General features: G+C 44.0%; 1 protein-coding gene across 1 annotated transcript in view; it reads left to right on the top strand.

The window, feature by feature from the left end:
- Positions 1-18,480, top strand: part of LOC139583264 (uncharacterized protein C8orf34 homolog) — an 85,640-nt gene that overhangs the window by 29,462 nt on the left and 37,698 nt on the right. Inside the window, exons 2-6 of the mRNA XM_071414145.1 lie at positions 1,314-1,458; positions 1,947-2,078; positions 10,066-10,185; positions 13,761-13,811; positions 17,634-17,775. Coding sequence (XP_071270246.1) covers positions 1,314-1,458; positions 1,947-2,078; positions 10,066-10,185; positions 13,761-13,811; positions 17,634-17,775 — 590 coding nt within the window. The remainder of the gene's footprint in view (positions 1-1,313; positions 1,459-1,946; positions 2,079-10,065; positions 10,186-13,760; positions 13,812-17,633; positions 17,776-18,480) is intronic.

The raw sequence follows: 18,480 nt of genomic DNA, 5'->3' as shown, positions 1-18,480 counted from the left end.
CTCTCTTTACCTCTCCCCATCTCCCCTCTCTCTCTCCCCCTCTCCCCTGTCTCTTTACCTCTCCCCATCTCCCCTCTCTCTCTCCCCATCTCCCCTCTCTCTCGCCCCCTCTCCCCTCTCTCTTTACCTCTCCCCATCTCCCCTCTCTCTCTCCCCATCTCCCCTTTCTCTCTCCCCATCTCCCCTCTCTCTCTCCCCATCTCCCCTCTCTCTCTCCCCCTCTCCCCTCTCTCTTTACCTCTCCCCATCTCCCCTCTCTCTCTCCCTCTCTCTCTCCCCCTCTCCCCTCTCTCTCCCCCCTCTTCCCTCTCTCTCTCCCCCTCTCCCCTCTCTCTCTCCCCCTCTCCCCTCTCTCTCTCCCCCTCTCCCCTCTCTCTTTACCTCTCCCGCTCTCCTCTCTCTCTCTTTACCTCGTCCCATCTCCCCTCTCGCTCTCCCCCTCTCCTCTCTCTCTCTTTACCTCTCCCCCTCTCCTCTCTCTCCCCCTCTCCTCTCTCTCTCTTTACCTCTCATCTCTCTCTCTTTACCTCTCCCCCTCTCCCCTCTCTCTCCCCCCCTCTTCCCTCTCTCTCTCCCCCTCTCCCCTCTCTCTCTCCCCCTCTCCCCTCTCTCTCTCCCCCTCTCCCCTCTCTCTTTACCTCTCCCGCTCTCCTCTCTCTCTCTTTACCTCGTCCCATCTCCCCTCTCTCTCTCCCCCTCTCCTCTCTCTCTCTTTACCTCTCCCCCTCTCCTCTCTCTCCCCCTCTCCTCTCTCTCTCTTTACCTCTCATCTCTCTCTCTTTACCTCGTCCCATCTCCCCTCTCTCTCTCCCCCTCTCCTCTCTCTCTCTTTACCTCTCCCCCTCTCCTCTCTCTCCCCCTCTCCTCTCTCTCTCTTTACCTCTCCCCCTCTCCCCTCTCTCTTTACCTCTCCCCATCTCCCCTCTCTCTCTCCCCTCTCCTCTCTCTCTCTTTACCTCTCCCCCTCTCCCCTCTCTCTTTACCTCTCCCCATCTCCCCTCTCTCTCTCCCCTCTCCTCTCTCTCTCTTTACCTCTCCCCATCTCCCCTCTCCTCTCTCACTTTACCTCTCCCCCTCTCCCCTCTCTCTTTACCTCTCCCCATCTCCCCTATCTCTCTCCCCCTCTCCTCTCTCTCTCTTTACCTCTCCCCATCTCCCCTCTCCTCTCTCTCTCTTTACCTCTCCCCCTCTCCCCTCTCTCTTTACCTCGCCCCATCTCCCCTCTCTCCCCCTCTCCTCTCTCTCTCTTTACCTCTCCCCCATCTTCCTCTGTCCGTCTTTCTGACGTGTCTCTGTTCTGCTGTTCCTGCTAGGAGATGATGGCCAGTCTGATCAGCCAGACCCCGGACCACCCTGTCCCCTTTCTCATCAGTCACCTGCAGACCAAGCCAGGCAGCCCCGGCAAGCCGCACAGAACACTGGCGGGCTCCGCCGCTCTGTGGGCCCAGAGCGGTGCAGGTAGGAACACATGCTACACGTACACGCCTACGCTCAGAAGCTCACGTAAACTCACAGAGCACGTGTGAACAATCGTTTACACACATACGCAATACACACAAACAGTGTTGTATAACTAAACTTGTGGGGACACACAATTCAGTCCCATTTAAAATCCTATTTTTTCCTAACCATTAACCCTTACCCTAACCCTAACCTTAACCCCAAAACCTAACCTTAACCCTAAACCTAACCCTACCTCCTAATCCTAAACCTAAACCTAATTCTAACACTCATTTTAACCTCAACCCTAAACCCCCTAAAAATAGCATTTGACCTTGTGGGGACCAACAAAATGTCCCCAGTTGGTGAAATGTGTGTTTGTTTACTATTCTTGTGGGAACTTCTGGTCCTCACAAGTATAGTTAAACACGTCCATACACAGGCACACAAACACACACGTTCCTAGTCATTGTGTGTACTACTGTCCTGGTACCTTCTTCTCTCAGCAGAGAGTATGGGAGGTGCTGACCTCAGGAGTTATGAGAAGCCCTGGCAGATCCACCCTAACAAACCCACGGAATCCAAGAGTGATCTGGCTGTGTCTAACGTCTCCCCTCCTTCAGCAGAGTCTAAGTCCTGTGAGTATAGCTATATCAGCAGTGTGTCATTGTAGAAGTCTATATGTCGCTCCAATGGCACGTCTACTAGTCCTGTCCGTTCCTCTGTCATCGCCAATGGATGTACTCAGCGGGAAGATGTAGCTGGTACCCTATCCTATACTCCCACCAGAACCCCAGAACCCTGCATAACAACTGACAGTAAATGAAACCAGCAAGCCTAGACTCTATGGTTTGGGTGCAACAGATACAGCAGTGTTTTGATTGCAGCCGTTAGTATTGATACTTGTTGTACACCAATTATTCACCTCGTTGGTTTCAATCTCCCCTTTTTAATTGGACGTAATTTCCCATTAAATTAGTCATGGTTTATTGTCCAATGGGCCAGTGCCAGATGAGTACGCTAGTCAAGGCTCTATAGATAACTGGGGACAGACTGAATGAAGGGTGATGTAATGAGGTTATAACTGGGGACAGACTGAATGAAGGATGATGTAATGAGGTTATAACTGGGGACAGACTGAATGAAGGGTGATGTAATGAGGTTATAACTGGGGACAGACTGAATGAAGGGTGATGTAATGAGGTTATAACTGGGGACAGACTGAATGAAGGATGATGTAATGAGGTTATAACTGGGGACAGACTGAATGAAGGGTGATGTAATGAGGTTATATAGATAACTGGGGACAGACTGAATGAAGGGTGATGTAATGAGGTTATAACTGGGGACAGACTGAATGAAGGGTGATGTAATGAGGTTATAACTGGGGACAGACTGAATGAAGGGTGATGTAATGAGGTTATATAGATAACTGGGGACAGACTGAATGAAGGGTGATGTAATGAGGTTATATAGATAACTGGGGACAGACTGAATGAAGGGTGATGTAATGAGGTTATAACTGGGGACAGACTGAATGAAGGGTGATGTAATGAGGTTATAACTGGGGACAGACTGAATGACGGGTGATGTAATGAGGTTATAACTGGGGACAGACTGAATGAAGGGTGATGTAATGAGGTTATAACTGGGGACAGACTGAATGAAGGATGATGTAATGAGGTTATAACTGGGGACAGACTGAATGAAGGGTGATGTAATGAGGTTATGACTGGGGACAGACTGAATGAAGGGTGATGTAATGAGGTTATAACTGGGGACAGACTGAATGAAGGGTGATGTAATGAGGTTATAACTGGGGACAGACTGAATGAAGGGTGATGTAATGAGGTTATAACTGGGGACAGACTGAATGAAGGGTGATGTAATGAGGTTATAACTGGGGACAGACTGAATGAAGGGTGATGTAATGAGGTTATAACTGGGGACAGACTGAATGAAGGGTGATGTAATGAGGTTATAACTGGGGACAGACTGAATGAAGGGTGATGTAATGAGGTTATATAGATAACTGGGGACAGACTGAATGAAGGGTGATGTAATGAGGTTATATAGATAACTGGGGACAGACTGAATGAAGGGTGATGTAATGAGGTTATATAGATAACTGGGGACAGACTGAATGAAGGGTGATGTAATGAGGTTATATAGATAACTGGGGACAGACTGAATGAAGGGTGATGTAATGAGGTTATATAGATAACTGGGGACAGACTGAATGAAGGGTGATGTAATGAGGTTATATAGATAACTGGGGACAGACTGAATGAAGGGTGATGTAATGAGGTTATATAGATAACTGGGGACAGACTGAATGAAGGGTGATGTAATGAGGTTATATAGATAACTGGGGACAGACTGAATGAAGGGTGATGTAATGAGGTTTTAACTGGGGACAGACTGAATGAAGGGTGATGTAATGAGGTTATATAGATAACTGGGGACAGACTGAATGAAGGGTGATGTAATGAGGTTATATAGATAACTGGGGACAGACTGAATGAAGGGTGATGTAATGAGGTTTTAACTGGGGACAGACTGAATGAAGGGTGATGTAATGAGGTTTTAACTGGGGACAGACTGAATGAAGGATGATTTAAGGGACTTATAGGTTGGGTCAAATGGAGAGAGAGATGAAGTGGTTGGAGAGGGAGGGAAGGAGAGAGATGAGGAGAGGAAATGAGGAGAGGAGACGGGGATAGTGGAGAGAGAGATAGAAGATGGGAGGCAAAGAGAGAGATAGAGAGACAGATCGAGAGAGATGGGAAGGATGGAGAGGAGATGAGGATAGGAGACAGGGATAGTGGAGAGAGAGATAGATAGAAGGTGGGAGGCAAAGAGAGAGATAGAGAGACAGATCGATAGAGATGGGAGGGATGGAGAGAGATGAGGAGAGGAGATGAGGAGAGGAGACGGGGATAGTGGAGAGAGAGATAGAAGGTGGGAGGCAAAGAGAGAGATAGAGAGAGACAGATCGAGAGAGATGGGAGGGAAGGAGAGAGAGAGGCAGAAACTTCAATAATTCAGTATTGCTCTCATTCTCGTGCCAGTTCCAGTCTATTTCAGGCTGTGGTCAGACCATCACTCACAATCAGGAGGAAATGAAAGAGACGACACGTCTCTCCTCCGGTGGCCCTGGCTGGTTCTCCCGGCCACTCTGCTGTTTCTCTCTCTTTGTTCCTTAAGCTGCACCAGAATATAATGGCCTTATATACTTAGTATACACTACGTCATTTTTTTCCCCCTCTAACAAACCGATCTGTAAACGAATAAACAACAATTCTAAAGGAAAAGTTCTAATGGAAGACATCAGTTAAATGAGAGTTCTGTGCCATGAACAAAAAGTAGTTTTCAGTAGGTATCTCTCCTTACCTTCTCTGTTGGTATATAATCGAACCCACAATCCTGGCATTGCAAGTGCCATGCCCTACTAACTGAGCCACACGTGACCACAGGATACCCTCCTCATCTAATCCCAGTCGATTTGACAAATCCCAGTGGATTTTATTCATGACACAAAGATGAAATCTACACTGAGAATACATAATTATAAGAACACCTTCATAATATTGAGTTGCAAAAATCTAATGAAATGTGTTCTCTGCAGTTACAGCCTTCGAAGGGGAGGCAGTTGTAGTCGAGGGGTCCTGCCAATGTGTTAGTGGTGCTCACGGTCCAGCTTGGTAGAGACCCGATCCATCTGATCCACTTCAGATGTTTTGTTTTCTGCTAAGTTGGACCGGGCTCGAGCTCTGCTGCTGAAGAGAGGCTTTTGGCTGGGCTTCTGTGGAGGAAAAAAAAAGATATTTAATTTATTTTAAATGATTTTGAAATCTTAACCATCTCCTAACACATGGTCTACTTTTTGAAGGTTTAGATTTTCGACTCCTCTAGGGTGTTGTGTTTTATCATTTAAAAATCTGTTTGTTGATTATTTTAGCAATGTCCTGATTCTCCTGGTGAGAATGCTAGTGGAAAGAGATTACATTAATTAGTGGTGCATTCAGAAGCATTGGGAAAAGAGCTCATGCGTTCTGCATGATTTCCCTGCTGCTTTTGAAAGCACTGCTAACTGATACAATGTGTTGCCGCTAGCATTGCTACATTTTCCAAAAATGCTAGCCACATTTTTCTGAACATTACTAAATAACCAGCAAACTAATTTTAAAAATGTTTTGGCAAAATCAACACCCTAGGGAAGTCACTAATAAGCTTAACTTCAAAAAAGTGAAATTCCCACTTATTTAGTAATATGGATAGCTATCCCTTTAAAGGTAAAGAAACCTGACTAAACTTAGGTAAAGAAACCTAACCAAACATTATTTATTTTTTTAAATATTTTTTTAGAGGGAAGATCATCTTTAATATTGCAGATAGGTTGTAGCTTCCATCGATGTAATTGTCTGCATCATTTCCAATCACCCATGTATATTTTTTGAAAATATATACATATACAGTACCAGTCAAGAGTTTATCTTTATTTGTACTATTTTCTACATTGTAGAATAATAGTGAAGACATCAAAACTATTAAATAACACATATGGAATCATGTAGTAACCAAAAAAGTGTTAAACAAATCCAAATATATTTTAGATTTTTCAAAGTTGCCACACTTTGCCTTGATGACAGCTTTGCACACTCTTGGCATTCTCTCAATCAGCTTCATGAGGAATGCTTTTCCAACAGTCTTGAAGGAGTTCCCACATATGCTGAGTGCTTGTTGGCTGATTTTCCTTCAATCTGTGGTCCAACTCATCCCAAACCATCTCAATTGGGTTGAAGTCGGGTGATTGTGAGGGCCAGATCATCTGAAGCATCACTCCATCACTCTCCTTCTTGGTCAAATAGACCAGAGGTGTGTTTTGGGTCATTGTCCTGTTGAAAAACAAATGATAGTCTCACTAGGCGCAAACTAGATGGGATGGTGTATAGCTGCAGAATGCTGTGGTAGCCATGCTGAATTCTAAATAAATCACAGACAGTGTCACCAGCAAAGCACTCCCACACCATCACACCTCCTCCTCCATGCTTCACGGTGGGAACCACACATGCGGAGATCATCCATTCACCTACTCTGCGTCTCACAACGACACGACGTTTAGAACCAAAAATCTCAAATTTGGACTCATCATACCAAAGGACAGATTTCCACCAGTCTAATGTCCATTGCTTGTGTTTCTTGGCCCAAGCAAGTCTCTTCTTCTCATTGGTGTCCTTTAGTAGTGGTTTCTTTGAAGCAATTCGACCATGAAGGCCTGATTTCCGCAGTCTCCTCTGAACAGTTGATGTTGAGATGTGTCTGTTACTTGAACTCCGGGAAGAATTTTTTGGGCTGCAATCTGAGATGCAGTTAATTGCCGATTTCTGAGGCTGGTAACTCTAATGAACTTATCCTCCGCAGCAGAGGTAACTCTGGGTCTTCCTTTCCTGTAGCAGTCCTCATGAGAGCTAGTTTCATCATAGGCTTTTGCGACTGCACTTGAAGATATTTTCCGGATTGACTGACCTTCATGTCTTAAAAGTAATGATGGACTCTCGTTTTTCTTTGCTTATTTGAGCTGTTCTTGCCATAATATGGACTTGGTATTTTACCAAATAGGGCTATCGTCTGTATATCACTGTGGTATCCCAGGAGGTCTACCCCAGGGGGATGGTAATAGAGGGGAGGTACTTGAGGCGACATTTGCTCCCTCTGCTGGGAATACAGGAGCTGGGCACCCCGATACGGACAGATCTAAGTGGAAGTAATTAGAGGAAAGTGCCAACAAGCTGTGGAGGCCAAATAAAAGGATCCCGGTGGCGCACCGCAATGGAGAACGGGGAGACCGACACCAAGCCACAGTAGAGGAGAAGGACCGAGCTAAACCTAAGTGATTTTCTTTGTTATGTTTATTTTCTGTCTTAGTAAAGTTGTTTTTGCGGACTAAAACCTCCCTGTCTCTGTGTCAATCTCTGCACGCTCCACCCAACACCCCACGGTTTACCACACCACCTTGTCACAACATAACTGATTGGCTCAAACACATTAAGAAGGAGAGAAATTCCACAAATCAAACTTTTAACAAGGCACACCTGTGAATTGAAATGCATTCCAGGTGACTACCGCATGAAGCTGGTTGAGAGAATGCCAATAGTGTGCAAAGCTGTCATCAAGGCAAAGGGTGGCTACTTTAAAGAATCTCAAATATAAAATGTATTTTGATTTGTTAAACAAAAAAGTGTTAACTTCCATTTGTATTAAGAAGTTAATAGTTTTTAGATTTCTTCACTTTCATTATTTATTTATTTATTTATTTTATATTTATTAGAAAATAGTAAATAGAAAGACAAAACCCTTGAATGAGTCGGTGTGTCCAAACGGTTGACTTGTACTGCATGTGTTCCACATTCCAAACGCAAACCTTTCTCAAGGTGATCATTGATTGGATGAGAAGAGATGGTGAGAGGAATCAAACGTTCTAACATCCACATGGGAAGTAATAGGGGTCATAATGGATTTGAAGCTAGGACTTCACATGTCTATATCTCCTCATTCATCAATGAAACATCTCAGAAGAAGAGGGAGTTGAAAGAGACTGGAGGATGTTGGTGTGATGATGATGACATCTGGATCCTTACTTCTCTTCCTGTTTGACCCATTTTCATCTGTTAATCATGCCCCCTAGTCTTAAGAAGTTTTTAATCATGCTCAAGGCCGAAGGGAGACCAGTGGTCCTGGAGGGGATACATTGACTTACCTCCAAGCTTTTCCATAAAGAAAACTCCTGTTGATAGCTATGCTTGATTTACGTACTCGATATGACCGAAAGTATGGACACCTGCTCGTCAAAATCATGGGCATTAATATGGAGTTGGTTCCCCCTTTACTGCTATAACAGCCTCCACTCTTCTGGGAAGGCTTTCTACTAGATGTTGGAACATTGCTGCTATAACAGCCTCCACTCTTCTGGGAAGGCTTTCTACTAGATGTTGGAACATTGCTGCGGGGACTTGCTTCCATTCAGCCAAGAGCATTAGAGAGGTCGGGCACTGATGTTGGGTGATTAGGCCTGGCTCATAGTTGGCGTTACAATTAATCCCAAAGGTGTTCGATGGGGTTGAGGTCAAGGCTCTGTGCAGGCCAGTCAAGTTCTTCCACACCGATCTCGACAAACCATTTCTGTATGGACCTCGCTTTGTGCACAGGGGAATTGTTATGCTGAAACAGGAAAGGGCCTTCCCCAAACTGTTGCCACAAAGTTGGATGCACAGAATCGTCTAGAATGACCTTGTATGCTGTAGTGTTAAAAGTAGCGTTCTCCTGGCATCCGCCAAACCCAGATTCATCCGTCGGATTGCCAGATGGTAAAGCGTGATTTATCACTCCAGAGAACACGTTTGCACTGCTCCAGAGTCCAATGGTGGCGAGCTTTACACCACTCCAGCAGACGCTTGGCATTGTACATGGTGATCTTAGGCTTGTGTGCGGCTGCTCGGCCATGGAAACCCATTTCATAAAGCTCCCAACTAACCGTTATTTTGGTGACATTGCTTCCAGGGGCAGTTTGGAACTCGGTAGTGAGATTTGCAAGCGAGGAAAGACGGTTTTTACGCACTTCAGCACTTGTCAGTCCCGTTCTGTGAGCTTGTGTGGACTACCACTTTACGGCTGAGCTGTTGTTGCTCCTTGACGTTTCCACTTCACAATAACAGCACTTACAATTGACCGGGGCAGCTTTAGTAGGGCAGAAATTTGAGGAACTGACTTGTTGGAAAGGTGGCAGGTGTATAGGTGGTGTATATAGTAGGTGGTGTATAGGTGGTGTATAGGTGGTGTATAGGTGATGTATAGGTGGTGTATAGGTGGTGTATAGGTGATGAATACAGTAGGTGCTGTATAGGTGGTGTATAGGTGGTGTATAGGTGATGAATACAGTAGGTGGTGTATAGGTGGTGTATAGGTGGTGTATATAGTAGGTGGTGTATAGGTGGTGTATAGGTGGTGTATAGGTGGTGTATATGTGGTGTATAGGTGGGTTATATGTGGTGTATATGTGGTGTATAGGTGGTGTATAGGTGGTGAATACAGTAGGTGGTGTATAGGTGGTGTATAGGTGGTGTATAGGTGGTGTATAGGTGGTGTATAGGTGATGAATACAGTAGGTGGTGTATAGGTGGTGTATAGGTGATGTATAGGTGGTGTATAGGTGGTGTATAGGTGATGAATACAGTAGGTGGTGTATAGGTGGTGTATAGGTGATGTATAGGTGATGAATACAGTAGGTGGTGTATAGGTGGTGTATAGGTGGTGTATATGTGGTGTATAGGTGGTGAATATAGTAGGTGATGTATAGGTGGTGTATAGGTGGTGTATATAGTAGGTGGTGTATAGGTGGTGTATAGGTGGTGTATAGGTGATGAATACAGTAGGTGGTGTATAGGTGGTGTATAGGTGGTGTATAGGTGGTGTGTAGGTGGTGTGTAGGTGGTGTATAGGTGGTGTGTAGGTGGTGTGTAGGTGATGTATAGGTGATGTATAGGTGATGTATAGGTGGTGTATAGGTGATGTATAGGTGGTGTATAGGTGATGTATAGGTAACCCTGTCCTGTGGTTGTGTTTCAGTACCGCGATCTATAGAGCAGCCGTGGTGGGAACGGAGGGAGAGCAGAGACTTTGATGAACTCAACCTCATCCTGCAGGAGAGCAAGACGCTGGGCAAGGCTCTGGAGAACCTGTCACGTAGTGAGTACAGTAACTAAACCCTAGTACTGTACCTTAAACACTTCTTCTAAACCCCAAACCCTAGTACTGTACCCTAAACACTCCTAAACACGTATTTTAAACCCCAAACACTAATGCTGTACCCTAAACACTTATTCTAAACCCCAAACACTAATGCTGTACCCTAAACACTTATTCTAAACCCCAAACACTAATGCTGTACCCTAAACACTTATTCTAAACCCCAAACACTAATGCTGTACCCTAAACACTTATTCTAAACCCCAAACACTAATGCTGTACCCTAAACACTTATTCTAAACCCCAAACACTAATGCTGTACCCTAAACACTTATTCTAAACCCCAAACACTAATGCTGTACCCTAAACACTTATTCTAAACCCCAAACACTAATGCTGTACCCTAAACACTTATTCTAAACCACAAACACTAATGCTGTACCCTAAACACTTCTTCTAAACCCCAAACACTAATGCGGTACCCTAAACACTTATTCTAAACCCCGAACACTAATGCTCTACCCTAAACACTTATTCTAAACCCCAAACACTAATGCTCTACCCTAAACACTTATTCTAAACCCCAAACACTAATGCTGTACCCTAAACACTTATTCTAAACCCCGAACACTAATGCTGTACCCTAAACACTTATTCTAAACCCCAAACACTAATGCTGTACCCTAAACACGTATTCTAAACCCCAGACACTAATGCTGTACCCTAAACACTTATTCTAAACCCCAAACACTAATGCTGTACCCTAAACCCTCAACTCTAATACAGTACCCTAATCCCTAGTACAAAACCGTAAAGCCTAATAATGTACCCTAATTCCTATACTAACTCCTGAACCTTAGTACTACTACCTATACTAACTCCTGAACCTTAGTACTAATACCTATACTAACTCCTGAACCTTAGTACTAATACCTATACTAACTCCTGAACCTTAGTACTACTACCTATACTAACTCCTGAACCTTAGTACTAGTACCTATACTAACTCCTGAACCTTAGTACTAGTACCTATACTAACTCCTGAACCTTAGTACTAATACCTATACTAACTCCTGAACCTTAGTACTAGTACCTATACTAACTCCTGAACCTTAGTACTAATACCTATACTAACTCCTGAACCTTAGTACTAATACCTATACTAACTCCTGAACCTTAGTACTAATACCTATACTAACTCCTGAACCTTACTACTAATACCTATACTAACTCCTGAACCATAGTACTAGTACCTATACTAACTCCTGAGCCTTAGTACTAATACCTATACTAACCCTTGAACCTTAGAACTACTACCTATACTAACTCCTGAACCTTAGTACTAGTACCTATACTAACTCCTGAACCTTAGTACTAACACCTATACTAACTCCTGAACCTTAGTACTAGTACCTATACTAACTCCTGAACCTTAGTACTAATACCTATACTAACTCCTGAACCTTAGTACTAGTACCTATACTAACTCCTGAACCTTAGTACTAATACCTATACTAACTCCTGAACCTTAGTACTAATACCTATACTAACTCCTGAACCTTAGTACTAATACCTATACTAACTCCTGAGCCTTAGTACTAATACCTATACTAACTCCTGAACCTTAGTACTAATACCTATACTAACTCCTGAACCTTACTACTAATACCTATACTAACTCCTGAGCCTTAGTACTAATACCTATACTAACTCCTGAACCTTAGTACTAATACCTATACTAACTCCTGAACCTTAGTACTACTACCTATACTAACTCCCGAACCTTAGTACTAGTACCTATACTAACTCCTGAACCTTAGTACTAATACCTATACTAACTCCTGAACCTTAGTACTAATACCTACACTAACACTCTGAACCTTGGTACTAATACCTATACTAACTCCTGAACCTTAGTACTAATACCTATACTAACTCCTGAGCCTGAACCTTAGTACTAATACCTATACTAACTCCTGAACTTTAGTACTAATACCTATACTAACTCCTTAACCTTAGTACTAATACCTATACTAACTCCTGAACCTTAGTACTAATACCTATACTAACTCCTGAACCTTAGTACTAATACCTATACTAACTCCAGAGCCTGAACCTTAGTACTAATACCTATACTAACTCCTGAGCCTTAGTACTAATACCTATACTAACTCCTGAACCTTACTACTAATACCTATACTAACTCCTGAACCTGAACCTTAGTACTAATACCTATACTAACTCCTGAACCTTAGTACTAATACCTATACTAACTCCTGAACCTGAACCTTAGTACTAATACCTATTCTAACTCCTGAACCTTAGTACTAATACCTATACTAACTCCTGAACCTTAGTACTACTACCTATACTAACTCCTGAACCTTAGTACTACTACCTATACTAACTCCTGAACCTTACTACTACTACCTACACTAACTCCTGAACCTTAGTACTACTACCTATACTAACTCCTGAACCTTATTACTACTACCTATACTAACTCCTGAACCTTAGTACTAATACCTATACTAACTCCTGAACCTTAGTACTAATACCTATACTAACTCCTGAACCTTAGTACTACTACCTATACTAACTCCTGAACCTTAGTTCTAATACCTATACTAACTCCTGAACCTTACTACTACTACCTACACTAACTCCTGAACCTTAGTACTACTACCTATACTAACTCCCAAACCTTAGTACTAGTACCTATACTAACTCCTGAACCTTAGTACTAATACCTATACTAACGCCTGAACCTTAGTACTAATACCTACACTAACACCCTGAACCTTAGTACTAATACCTATACTAACTCCTGAACCTTAGTACTAATACCTATACTAACTCCTGAGCCTGAACCTTAGTACTAATACCTATACTAACTCCTGAACTTTAGTACTAATACCTATACTAACTCCTGAACCTTAGTACTAATACCTATACTAACTCCTGAACCTTAGTACTAATACCTATACTAACTCCTGAACCTTAGTACTAATACCTATACTAACTCCTGAGCCTGAACCTTAGTACTAATACCTATACTAACTCCTGAGCCTTAGTACTAATACCTATACTAACTCCTGAACCTTAGTACTACTACCTATACTAACTCCTGAACCTTAGTACTAATACCTATACTAACTCCTGAACCTTATTACTACTACCTATACTAACTCCTGAACCTTAGTACTAATACCTATACTAACTCCTGAACCTTAGTACTAGTACCTATACTAACTCCTGAACCTTAGTACTAATACCTATACTAACTCCTGAGCCTGAACCTTAGTACTAATACCTATACTAACTCCTGAGCCTTAGTACTACAACCTATACTAACTCCTGAACCTTAGTACTACTACCTATACTAACTCCTGAACCTTAGTACTAATACCTATACTAACTCCTGAACCTTAGTACTAATACCTATACTAACTCCTGAACCTTAGTACTAATACCTATACTAACTCCTGAACCTTTGTAAATACAGACTACAGTTTAGTGCTTGAAAGTTCTGTGGCTTTTTGCCTCCCGCTGATTCACTTTTCTGCTTTTCACAGGTATCGCTGTTTCTGATGATCTTGATCAGGTAACTACTTACAACTGCAGTCGTGTTTCTTTTTAAAATGTACATCGTGGAAATTATTGTTTGTTGGTTGTTGTGTGTGTGTGTGTGTGTGTGTGTGTGTGTGTGTGTGTGTGTGTGTGTGTGTGTGTGTGTGTGTGTGTGTGTGTGTGTGTGTGTGTGTGTGTGTGTGTGACAATAATGACATGCAACAATCTCATGGTACCGACATCCGTCCTGTGAAACTTCAGTAAGCTCCTCTTTCTGTAGTATGGCTGCTAGAGTTTAGATGTGATTCACAGCAGAAAAATCTTTGTTTTATACACTGTCTGGCCCTGGTTCTACCTCAACACAATAATGAGAGAACTCAGTTTGTAGGGAGACAAATAACATTTGATTTGATCACTGGGGCCAAGCTTCCTGACATCCAGGACCTCTATACCAGGCGGTGTCAGAGGAAAGCCCCCAAAAATTGTCTAAGACTCCAGTCACCCAAGTCATAGACTGTTCTTTCTGCTACTGCACGGGAAGCGGTACCGGAGCGCCAAGTCGAGGTCCAAAAGGCTCCTTGACAAGCTTCTACCCCCAAGTCATAAGTCTGCTGAACAATCAATCAAATGGCCACCCGGACTATTTACATTGACCCCCCCACTTTGTTTTTACACTGCTGCTAGTCAGTGTTTATTTTCTATGCATAGTCACTTTACCCCTACCTATATGTATAAATTACTTAGACTAAGGTGTACCACCGCACACTGACTCGGTACCGGTACCCCCTGTATATAACCTCCACATTGACTCTGTACCGGTACCCCCTGTATATAGCCTCCACATTGACTCTGTACTGGTACCCCCTGTATATAGCCTCCACATTGACTCGGTACCGGTACCCCCTGTATATAACCTCCACATTGACTCGGTACCGGTACCCCCTGTATATAACCTCCACATTGACTCTGTACCGGTACCCCCTGTATATAGCCTCCACATTGACTCTGTACCGGTACCCCCTGTATATAGCCTCCACATTGACTCGGTACCGGTACCCCCTGTATATAGCCTCCACATTGACTCTGTACCGGTACCCCCTGTATATAGCCTCCACATTGACTCTGTACCGGTACCCCCTGTATATAACCTCCACATTGACTCGGTACCGGTACCCTCTGTATATAGCCTCCACATTGACTCGGTACCGGTACCCCCTGTATATAGCCTCCACACTGACTCGGTACCGGTACCCCCTGTATATAACCTCCACATTGACTCTGTACCGGTACCCCCTGTATATAACCTCCACATTGACTCGGTACCGGTACCCCCTGTATATAGCCTCGTTATTGTTATTTTATTGTGTTACTTTAAAATGTTTTTACTTTAATTCATTTGGTAAATATTTTCTTAACTCTTCTTGAACTGCACTGTTGGTTAAGGGCTTGTAAAGTAATCATTTCACGTTAAGGTTTATGCTTGTTGTATTCGGCGCATGTGACAAATACAAATGCATTTGATTTGATTTGATTTGAACAGTGCCTTGTCTCCTCGGAGAGCCCTAAAATAGTGGGCAAGACCAATTTGTGAAAAGCTTATGAAGGTATTTTAGTTATTTTTGGTTGTTTTATTTCTGTTGTCAAATGTAGTGCACTCTGTAGTGAATAGGGTTCCATTTGGGACTCAGAGAGATGCTGAGTCCTCCATGTGGACAGTTGTGTTTTCGATGCTGAGTCCTCCAGGTGGACAGTTGTGTTTTCGATGCTGAGTCCTCCAGGTGGACAGTTGGGTTTTCGATGCTGAGTCCTCCAGGTGGACAGTTGGGTTTTTGATGCTGAGTCCTCCAGGTGGACAGTTGGGTTTTCGATGCTGAGTCCTCCAGGTGGACAGTTGGGTTTTCGATGCTGAGTCCTCCAGGTGGACAGTTGTGTTTTCGATGCTGAGTCCTCCAGGTGGACAGTTGTGTTTTCGATGCTGAGTCCTCCAGGTGGACAGTTGTGTTTTCGATGCTGAGTCCTCCAGGTGGACAGTTGTGTTTTCGATGCTGAGTCCTCCAGGTGGACAGTTGTGTTTTCGATGCTGAGTCCTCCAGGTGGACAGTTGTGTTTTCGATGCTGAGTCCTCCAGGTGGACAGTTGTGTTTTCGATGCTGAGTCCTCCAGGTGGACAGTTGTGTTTTCGATGCTGAGTCCTCCAGGTGGATATTTGTGTTTTCGATGCTGAGTCCTCCAGGTGGACAGTTGGGTTTTCGATGCTGAGTCCTCCAGGTGGACAGTTGGGTTTTCGATGCTGAGTCCTCCAGGTGGACAGTTGGGTTTTCGATGCTGAGTCCTCCAGGTGGACAGTTGTGTTTTCGATGCTGAGTCCTCCAGGTGGACAGTTGTGTTTTCGATGCTGAGTCCTCCAGGTGGACAGTTGTGTTTTCGATGCTGAGTCCTCCAGGTGGACAGTTGTGTTTTCGATGCTGAGTCCTCCAGGTGGACAGTTGTGTTTTCGATGCTGAGTCCTCCAGGTGGACAGTTGTGTTTTCGATGCTGAGTCCTCCAGGTGGATAGTTGTGTTTTCGATGCTGAGTCCTCCAGGTGGACAGTTGTGTTTTCGATGCTGAGTCCTCCAGGTGGACAGTTGTGTTTTCGATGCTGAGTCCTCCAGGTGGACAGTTTTGTTTTCGATGCTGAGTCCTCCAGGTGGACAGTTGTGTTTTCGATGCTGAGTCCTCCAGGTGGACAGTTGTGTTTTCGATGCTGAGTCCTCCAGGTGGACAGTTGTGTTTTCGATGCTGAGTCCTCCAGGTGGACAGTTGTGTTTTCGATGCTGAGTCCTCCAGGTGGACAGTTGTGTTTTCGATGCTGAGTCCTCCAGGTGGACAGTTGTGTTTTCGATGCTGAGTCCTCCAGGTGGACAGTTTTGTTTTCGATGCTGAGACCTCCAGGTAGATAGTTTTGTTTTTGCCTTTATGCCTGCAGCTAGACAGAGGGATTGTTTTTATTGCGTTGAGGTTTGGGTTGTATTGAGGTTTGGGTTGTATTGGGGTTTGGGTTGTAATGAGGTTTGGGTTGCATTGGGTTGTATTGAGGTTTGGGTTGTAATGAGGTTTGGGTTGCATTGGGTTGTATTGAGGTTTGGGTTGTAATGAGGTTTGGGTTGTAATGAGGTTTGGGTTGTAATGAGGTTTGGGTTGCATTGAAGTTTGGGTTGTATTGGGGTTTGGGTTGTAATGAGGTTTGGATTGTATTGGGGTTTGGGTTGTAATAAGGTTTGGGTTGCATTGAGGTTTGGGTTGTAATGAGGTTTGGGTTGTATTGAGGTTTGGGTTGTATTGAGGTTTGGGTTGTAATGAGGTTTGGGTTGTATTGGGGTTTGTGTTGTAATGAGGTTTGGGTTGTATTGAGGTTTGGGTTGTATTGGGGTTTGGGTTGTAATGAGGTTTGGGTTGTATTGAGGTTTGGGTTGTATTGAGGTTTGGGTTGTAATGAGGTTTGGGTTGTAATGAGGTTTGGGTTGTATTGAGGTTTGGGTTGTATTGAGGTTTGGGTTGTAATGAGGTTTGGGTTGTAATGAGGTTTGGGTTGTATTGAGGTTTGGGTTGTATTGAGGTTTGGGTTGTATTGAGGTTTGGGTTGTATTGAGGTTTGGGTTGTATTGAGGTTTGGGTTGTATTGAGGTTTGGGTTGTATTGAGGTTTGGGTTGTATTGCACTTCACTCATTCTCATGATCTCTCATGATACCTCCCTCTTGGTTTTGATAGCGTCTATATTTAATATCTGGCAAGGAAGTATCATCGTCAAACACTCTGAATGTAATGTCAATATGACAATCTCTCCCTTTCTCTCCCTTTCTCTACCTCCCTCCAGAACCTGGGAGGGTATAACTCAGTGCTGCAGCCCAGGGTGGTGGGGGAGTGGGTGGGCAGGGAGGAGGAAGACCCCGACCCACTGGCAGCAGAAATGCTCCAACCCCCAGTCCCCAGGACCAAGACTGAGGCTTGGGGGAGCGCTGATAGCAGCCCTGCCGGAAGGTAGGAGAGAAAGGGGAGGGTGTGTGTGTGTGTGTGTGTGTGTGTGTGTGTGTGTGTGTGTGTGTGTGTGTGTGTGTGTGTGTGTGTGTGTGTGTGTGTGTGTGTGTGTGTGTGTGTGTGTGTGTGTGTGTGTGTGTGGGTGTGTGTGCCAATTAAGATTGATTTATGCTCTAGCTGGAATGGAGAGGGGGACTTTGTCTTTGTCCTGAAAGGCACCCTAGTCCCTATATCGTGCACTACCCATAGGGCTCTGGTCATGGGCTCTGGTCATAGGTTGTGCATTATATAGGGATTGGGGTGACAATTGGGACGCAGCCTTGTTTGTTGTCATTCCCGGCAGCCTCAGGAATACCCCTTGGAATCAGCAGCTTTAATCCTATTTCACAACCAGGATCAAACATCTGTTTGAATGACACTGTACCCAATTTACCACTGACTACTACAGCTAAGCTCATTTAGCTAGGCTCAGACACTTTTTTAAATTCCCAAGTTATTAGCCTGGTCCCAGATCTGTTTGTGCTCTTTCCATCTCCATTGCTCTCTTTCTGAAGTCAAACGTTTAAGAAAGCCAGACTGTTTGTCATGACGGTAAGTGACAATGAGTTGGCATGATGGCACAAACAGACTGGCACTCAGGCTGACAAAGCCAGTCTATGTAAGGGGATACCTGTCGTTTGGTGTTATATCACCCACTACTATTAAAGT

This window comes from Salvelinus alpinus, chromosome 8, assembly GCF_045679555.1.
Source record: "Salvelinus alpinus chromosome 8, SLU_Salpinus.1, whole genome shotgun sequence".
NCBI lineage: Eukaryota > Metazoa > Chordata > Actinopteri > Salmoniformes > Salmonidae > Salvelinus > Salvelinus alpinus.
This window is presented reverse-complemented; position numbering and strand designations above follow the sequence as displayed.